We start from the raw sequence: 8,802 nt of genomic DNA, 5'->3' as shown, positions 1-8,802 counted from the left end.
TATAAAAAATTCAACTTCAACATATCTAGAAGTTGAATTTATAGAATAGTATATTAATAAGTGTATATTGTATATTGTTACAGACAACGTCTCATAAAACTTCATTACAATATTAAAAACACACTAAGTAATTTGGATAAAAGAATGAAATATTATGAAATGTTGGAAATGTTTAAGAAAATAAAGATCAATAAATAGTGTATAAATCGATATATTTGTTTTATTTGTTAGTATTATGTATGTCAATTCGAAAGTGATAATTGTTTCAATTAAACAGTTTCACAACAATTAAAATATAAACTGTATAAATCAATACATTTTTTTATTCTATTTACTAATACTTATTACGTAAGTATAATCCCCTACTATACACCTACTATAGCGATAAAAAAACGATTCATATATATTAGAATCAAGTCGTTGGTGAAAGTTAGTTACAGTACGCAAGTTAAGTAGATCCTTTGATAAAAATTTATCATTGCGTTTATATTTTTAAGAAAATGTTTTCTTGTGAAAAATGTCAACAAGTGTTTTCATTAAAATGCAATTTGAATCGACATATGCGTAATAAGCATTGTGTCGGACTGCAACTCATATGCTCAATATGTCAAAAAAAATTCAGGCGACAAGATGCCTTTGTTCAACATCAGAGAAGTATCCATGGTATTGAATCTCAACGAAAAGATCCACTACCAAATTTAATACAAAATTCAACACATCAAGATTTCGATGAATCAGCAGCAAGTACGTCAGCTTCGAAAAGTAAGATTAAATTAACAAATAAACTATGTGACGTATGTGGAAAGTTCTTCTCATCTCACGCAACCGTTGCGGCACATCTTCGATCAGAACACATAACATCTATCGAAAAGGATGTTGAGCAAGTATCAACGTGTTACAAAAATCGTGTTGCCTGCTATAAAATTGGGGGAGTTGAAGCCGACGATGATATTCCATCATACCTCACAAGATCCCGAGAAACGGTTCGTAGACTTATAAACAATTATATTAGTGATATTAGAGGATTAGTTAAAGCTCAAATTGAACTATTGGCTGTTTTTATAAAATCCAGCTTTAATGAAAACGGTGAAGAGGGAGTGATAGCCTCCATGAAGAATTTCAATACAAAATTTAAAGTAATTACGTCTATAACCTTCGAGGAAATTTACGATAAGATGATTAGAGATATTATAAAACAGAGTGAGGATTTCCAGGAGCAAGGGTCTGGATGGGCTTTCTTCTCCGTATCACACCTTTTGCTTAACGTTAACAAATTCCAACCAATACCTGGATCATCATATATTCGTTTACCTTCGGAAATTATTAATAAAAAAGCCTGTATCAATATAAAGAATAATGATAACGCTTGTTTTGCATGGTGTTTGACGGCGGCTCTTCATCCCGCTCAAATAAGTAAGGTTCGTACTTCAAGCTATCCTCATTACTCTCAAGTGCTAAATTTAGAAGGTATAACGTTTCCCGTTCATTTAAAAGATATATCCAAAATAGAAACTTTAAATAATTTAAGTATTAACGTTTACGAATTAGTTTTTGATTCCATTAATTATACCTACAATGTGGAAGGACCCATTCATTTTACTAAAAATAGACGAGATACACATGTGAATTTATTATATTTATTTAATAATGGAAGAGGGCATTTTGTTTTAATCAAAAATTTATCACGACTTATTTCTAAGCATATAGCAAATCATAACGGCGCAATACGTCTTTGCGACGGGTGTTTAACTCGGTTTTCATCTGCCGACAAATTATCTAGACATCAACAATACGATTGCAACCATATAACGACCATTTTACCATCGAAGAATTTAAAATCAATACCCAATTTTATGGGAAATTTAATGCCGGAAAATATTTTGGAATTTAATAATTATAAAAATACTCAAATGGTTCCATTTGTTATTTACGCTGATTTTGAATCAATTTTAAAACCAATCGAGCACTGTGAACCCGATTTCTCCAAGTCTTTTACAGAAAAAGTTGACATACATCAACCATACAGTTTTGCATACTATATCGTTTCTACTGTAGATGGTACTTGTTGTAAATTTGAAACCTATACCGGCCTCGACTGTCCCAAAGTTTTCATTTTAAAATTAATGGAAGATGTTAGATATATTTATCACAAATATATAAAATATGTAAAACCCATGACCCCCTTAACTGTTGAAGAACAAGTTGCATTTGAAGCAACAAACATTTGTCACATCTGTAAAACACCTTTTGGAGAAGATGTAGTTAAGGTGCATGATCATTGTCATATAACTGGTAAATATAGGGGCCCAGCCCATGTTGTATGTAATCTTAACTTTAAAATTCCCAAATTTATCCCTGTATTCCTACATAATTTCAGCTGTTATGATGCACATTTATTTGTTAAAGAGATGGCTGACATTGAGGATGTCAATGGTATTGATGTTTTACCTAATAATAAAGAAAAATATATAAGTTTCAGTAAAAGCGTGCTAGTTGATCAGATACAGAATCAATCCCGTTTTGAAAATCGGTTCATGAAATTACGTTTTTTGGATTCATTTCGATTTATGGCATCCTCACTCGATTCATTGTCGAGTAATCTTGTAGAGGAGGATTTCGTTCATGTACGAAAATTTTTCCCATGTAATAAGCAATTTCAATTATTAAAGAGAAAGGGTATATTTCCCTATGGCTATATAGATTCACTTGAAAAATTAAGTGAAACATCATTACCACAAAAATCCGGGTTTTTTAACAAATTAAGTTTTGAAAATATAACTGATAAAGATTATTTACACGCTCAAACAGTTTGGCAAACATTTCAGTGTCAAAATTTAAAAGATTACTCTGACCTATACCTCAAGACCGATGTTCTTTTGTTAGCAGATGTTTTTGAAAAATTTAGACGCGTTTGTTTTGAAACTTATGGATTGGACCCAGCACATTATTACACCACACCAGGACTCACTTGGGATGCAATGTTAAAATTTACAAAAATTAAACTTGAATTATTGACTGATGTAGATCAAGTCCATTTCATTAAAAAAGGCATTCGTGGGGGTATTTCGCAGTGCTCATTACGTCATGCTAAAGCTAATAATAAATATATGGATAATTATGACTCCAATTCTCCTTCGAAATATCTAATGTATTGGGACGCTAACAATTTGTATGGTTGGGCAATGTCACAACCGATGCCCTATGGAGACTTTAAATGGTTAGATGATACTGAAATTCAAAATTTAAATTTTAATCATGTATCCGATGAAGCTGATTATGGTTACATTTTGGATGTTGATATTGAATATCCTCATTATTTACACGATATACACAATGATCTACCTTTTCTCGCAGAAAACATATGTCCTCCCAACAGCAGTAACAGTGAGAGCGAGAAAAGATTAATTCCAAATTTATTTAACAAGAAAAATTATATTGTTCATTATAGAAATTTAAAGCACGCTATAGCTCACGGTCTCAAAGTTTTGAAAGTAAATAGAGTTTTATCCTTTAAACAATCTGCGTGGTTGAAACCTTATATTGATATGAACACAAAATTACGTCAATCCGCTAAAAATGATTTTGAAAGAGACTTTTTTAAACTAATGAATAATTCGGTATTTGGAAAGACGATGGAAAACGTGGATAAAAGAGTTGATGTTCGGTTAATTACAAGTTGGGATGACATTTGCGGAAAAGGTAGGTCAAAACCCGGAGCTCGCAGTCTAATCGCTAAGTTAAATTTTAAAAATATTAAGATTTTTACTGAAACATTTTCGGCAATTCAAATGGAGCGACTTCGTGTTGTTTACAACAAACCTATATACGTTGGTTTTACAGTTTTAGAAATTTCAAAATTGTTAATGTATGAATTCTATTATAATTTTTTAAAACCTAAATATAATGAAGCAATTCGATTGTGTTATATGGATACGGACAGCTTCACTGTACATATTAACACCGATGACCTATATGAAGATATTAAATTAAATTTAGATAAATTTGACACCTCGAATTACCATCTGGATAATCAATTTAAGATCCCGCTTAAAAATAAAGCCGTATTAGGTCTTATGAAAGATGAGAATTGCGGTAGAATTATGACGGACTTTATAGGGTTACGATCGAAAATGTATGCAAATCGTGTTATTGATGGTCGTGTTACAAAAAAAGCTAAAGGTGTAAAAAAAGCTGTTGTGAAACATAAAATTAAATTTGAAAATTATTTCGATTGTTTAACTTTGAAAAACACTATGTTTGCAAAACAAATTTTATTTAGAAGTTGTAATCACACCGTATACACGGTATTACAAAATAAATTGGTCCTTTCACCGTACGATGCCAAGAGATTTATTAAAGATGATGGTATAGATACGTTAGCTTGGGGTCATAACCGTATTGTTAGTAGTAGTAGTAGTGAGGGTACATTACAAACTCTTAAACCTTAAACGTTAGCTTTTTTTAGTATTGAAACAGTCGTCATGGAGTGTAGTTTGTTTATAATTCAAAGTGATTTCTATAGAAAGTTGGAGCATACCTACTTCTATCATTTAAGAAACTTTATCAAAGAAAATAATCTTGATGGTGTTAATACCATATTGGAAAAAATAATTATCCCAAACCAGATTTTAACATATCGAAATCTACACCTAGCTTCTGTTGAAATTTTAGAAGTAATTCTTAATGAAAAACTCAATTTTGATCATGTTGTTAAGCAATTATTAGAATCGCTTAATTGTTACGAGCGAAACAACAACAATGAATTGAAGGTTAAAGATCTAGAATCACTGACTAGTAACGTAAGTATTAAATTTACTGATGAAATGTATAAAAAATATTTATTAACTAATTTATTCGCTGATAACGAAGGAATTGTTTCTATTAATAATCTTATATGTAAATACCGTAATTTACGTTATTATTGTGATAAATTGATTTGCGATGCATTGTATTGTGCAGACAATGAATTTGTAAAAAGATGTATACAAGTTTTCAAAGCACTCAACTATGAATTTAACTTTGAGCCGCTGTCGCGAATATCACACCAGAATATAATGGCATGGTTAATAAACAACATGAGAAATGGAGCTAAAGGGAAACCAGTTGGATGGCAATCCGGTCCTGATTCGGCACATTGGCCCTCTACAAACACACAAGATTATGTAGATGTTTTAAACCTAATAGAACCATACATAAGATTACATATTTAAATAAATAATATATTAAATACCATTTAAAGTGTTTTATTTATTTAATTTCTCATTTTTCTTACGTAATATTTCATACAATAATTTTTCAGTTTCTTCAATACGTCTCTTAAAACGATACCTATCTGCAGCTGCTTGCAACCATTCCGACCGTTTCTAGCATTTTTGCTATATTCGTCTTCATCAATATAATACACATCTAAATCTTCTTTAAATTTAACACGCTTCATTTCAATGTATATTACTCACCTTTAAAATACAAGTTCACTGTAACGTTTGTTGTTTTTTTTTTTTAATTCTCCTTTCACTTTCACACACTTAGTCCTAATTGTAGCACGAATCATTAATCGTAATTTTTATATATTGACGGTCACCCTACTTTTATTTATATTAAAAAAATTTGCATTCCCTCCACCCTCAGTAGTACCAACATAATTGAGATTCATTGCCAACATGTAAAATGAAAATCCCTAAAAGTTACTAAATTTTTGACCGCCATATTGGCATTTCAACCAATCACAGAGCGCAAAATATGGGATAATCCTGCTCCAGAACTCTCCTTCTTATACTACTTGGGAGCAAAAAAGTTACAGACCATTGTGTTAAGGGCACAATTTGCTACAACTTTTCTTGTAAAAGTTTTTCTGTATTCTGCTCCGGATACCGTTTTTTTCAACACTCTTGTAATTTCCACATTTTTGAAAAATTCTCCGTATTGATGCATCTGGGAGCAAAAAAGTTACAGACCATTGTGTTAAGGGCACAATTTGCTACAACTTTTGTAGTAAAAGTTTTTCTGTATTCTGCTCCGGATACCGTTTTTTTTCAACACTCTTGTAATTTGCACATTTTTCAAAAATTCTCCCCATTGATGCATCTGGGAGCAAAAAAGTTACAGACCATTGTGTTAAGGGCACAATTTGCTACAACTTTTCTTGTAAAAGTTTTTCTGTATTCTGCTCCGGATACCGTTTTTTTCAACACTCTTGTAATTTCCACATTTTTGAAAAATTCTCCGTATTGATGCATCTGGGAGCAAAAAAGTTACAGACCATTGTGTTAAGGGCACAATTTGCTACAACTTTTGTAGTAAAAGTTTTTCTGTATTCTGCTCCGGATACCGTTTTTTTTCAACACTCTTGTAATTTGCACATTTTTCAAAAATTCTCCCCATTGATGCATCTGGGAGCAAAAAAGTTACAGACCATTGTGTTAAGGGCGCAATTTGCTACAACTTTTGTAGTAAAAGTTTTTCTGTATTCTGCTCCGGATACCGTTTTTTTTCAACACTCTTGTAATTTGCACATTTTTCAAAAATTCTCCCCATTGATGCATCTGGGAGCAAAAAAGTTACAGACCATTGTGTTAAGGGCACAATTTGCTACAACTTTTCTTGTAAAAGTTTTTCTGTATTCTGCTCCGGATACCGTTTTTTTCAACACTCTTGTAATTTCCACATTTTTGAAAAATTCTCCGTATTGATGCATCTGGGAGCAAAAAAGTTACAGACCATTGTGTTAAGGGCACAATTTGCTACAACTTTTCTTGTAAAAGTTTTTCTGTATTCTGCTCCGGATACCGTTTTTTTTCAACACTCTTGTAATTTCCACATTCTTGAAAAAATCTCCACATTGGTGCATCTGGGAGCAAAAAAGTTACAGACCATTGTGTTAAGGGCACAATTTGCTACAACTTTTCTTGTAAAAGTTTTTCTGTATTCTGCTCCGGATACCGTTTTTTTTCAACACTCTTGTAATTTGCACATTTTTCAAAAATTCTCCACATTGATGCATCTGGGAGCAAAGAAGTAACAGACCATTGTGTTAAGGGCACAATTTGCTACAACTTTTCTTGTAAAAGTTTTTCTGTATTCTGCTCCGGATACCGTTTTTTTCAACACTCTTGTAATTTCCACATTTTTGAAAAATTCTCCGTATTGATGCATCTGGGAGCAAAAAAGTTACAGACCATTGTGTTAAGGGCACAATTTGCTACAACTTTTGTAGTAAAAGTTTTTCTGTATTCTGCTCCGGATACCGTTTTTTTTCAACACTCTTGTAATTTGCACATTTTTCAAAAATTCTCCCCATTGATGCATCTGGGAGCAAAAAAGTTACAGACCATTGTGTTAAGGGCACAATTTGCTACAACTTTTCTTGTAAAAGTTTTTCTGTATTCTGCTCCGGATACCGTTTTTTTTCAACACTCTTGTAATTTGCACATTTTTCAAAAATTCTCCACATTGATGCATCTGGGAGCAAAGAAGTAACAGACCATTGTGTTAAGGGCACTATTTGCTACAACTTTTGCAGTAAAAGTTTTTCTGTATTCTGCTCCGGATACCGTTTCTTTTCAACACTCTTGTAATTTCCACATTCTTGAAAAAATCTCCGCATTGGTGCATCTGGGAGCAAAAAAGTTACAGACCATTGTGTTAAGGGCACAATTTGCTACAACTTTTGTAGTAAAAGTTTTTCTGTATTCTGCTCCGGATACCGTTTTTTTCAACACTCTTGTAATTTGCACATTTTTCAAAAATTCTCCCCATTGATGCATCTGGGAGCAAAAAAGTTACAGACCATTGTGTTAAGGGCACAATTTGCTACAACTTTTCTTGTAAAAGTTTTTCTGTATTCTGCTCCGGATACCGTTTTTTTCAACACTCTTGTAATTTCCACATTTTTGAAAAATTCTCCGTATTGATGCATCTGGGAGCAAAAAAGTTACAGACCATTGTGTTAAGGGCACAATTTGCTACAACTTTTGTAGTAAAAGTTTTTCTGTATTCTGCTCCGGATACCGTTTTTTTTCAACACTCTTGTAATTTGCACATTTTTCAAAAATTCTCCCCATTGATGCATCTGGGAGCAAAAAAGTTACAGACCATTGTGTTAAGGGCACAATTTGCTACAACTTTTCTTGTAAAAGTTTTTCTGTATTCTGCTCCGGATACCGTTTTTTTTCAACACTCTTGTAATTTGCACATTTTTCAAAAATTCTCCACATTGATGCATCTGGGAGCAAAGAAGTAACAGACCATTGTGTTAAGGGCACTATTTGCTACAACTTTTGCAGTAAAAGTTTTTCTGTATTCTGCTCCGGATACCGTTTCTTTTCAACACTCTTGTAATTTCCACATTCTTGAAAAAATCTCCGCATTGGTGCATCTGGGAGCAAAAAAGTTACAGACCATTGTGTTAAGGGCACAATTTGCTACAACTTTTGTAGTAAAAGTTTTTCTGTATTCTGCTCCGGATACCGTTTTTTTCAACACTCTTGTAATTTGCACATTTTTCAAAAATTCTCCCCATTGATGCATCTGGGAGCAAAAAAGTTACAGACCATTGTGTTAAGGGCACAATTTGCTACAACTTTTCTTGTAAAAGTTTTTCTGTATTCTGCTCCGGATACCGTTTTTTTCAACACTCTTGTAATTTCCACATTTTTGAAAAATTCTCCGTATTGATGCATCTGGGAGCAAAAAAGTTACAGACCATTGTGTTAAGGGCACAATTTGCTACAACTTTTGTAGTAAAAGTTTTTCTGTATTCTGCTCCGGATACCGTTTTTTTTCAACACTCTTGTAATTTGCACA

General features: G+C 32.5%; 1 protein-coding gene across 1 annotated transcript; it reads left to right on the top strand.

Moving 5' to 3' along the window:
- Positions 1 to 500: 500 nt before the first annotated feature.
- On the top strand, positions 501 to 4,448 carry LOC139432531 (uncharacterized). Its single transcript, XM_071201219.1, has one exon. The coding sequence runs from the start codon at positions 501 to 503 to the stop codon at positions 4,446 to 4,448; it is 3,948 nt and encodes a 1,315-aa protein (XP_071057320.1).
- Positions 4,449 to 8,802: the final 4,354 nt, after the last annotated feature.

This window comes from Onthophagus taurus, unplaced genomic scaffold (genome assembly GCF_036711975.1).
Source record: "Onthophagus taurus isolate NC unplaced genomic scaffold, IU_Otau_3.0 ScKx7SY_24, whole genome shotgun sequence".
Classification (NCBI taxonomy): Eukaryota; Metazoa; Arthropoda; class Insecta; order Coleoptera; family Scarabaeidae; genus Onthophagus; species Onthophagus taurus.
The sequence above is the reverse complement of the archived record's forward strand: the minus strand, read 5'-3'. Positions and strand labels throughout refer to the sequence as shown.

Coding starts and splice junctions, on each gene's coding strand:
- LOC139432531 (XM_071201219.1), top strand. CDS start 501: ATGTTTTCTTGTGAAAAATGTCAACAAGTGTTTTCATTAAAATGCAAT.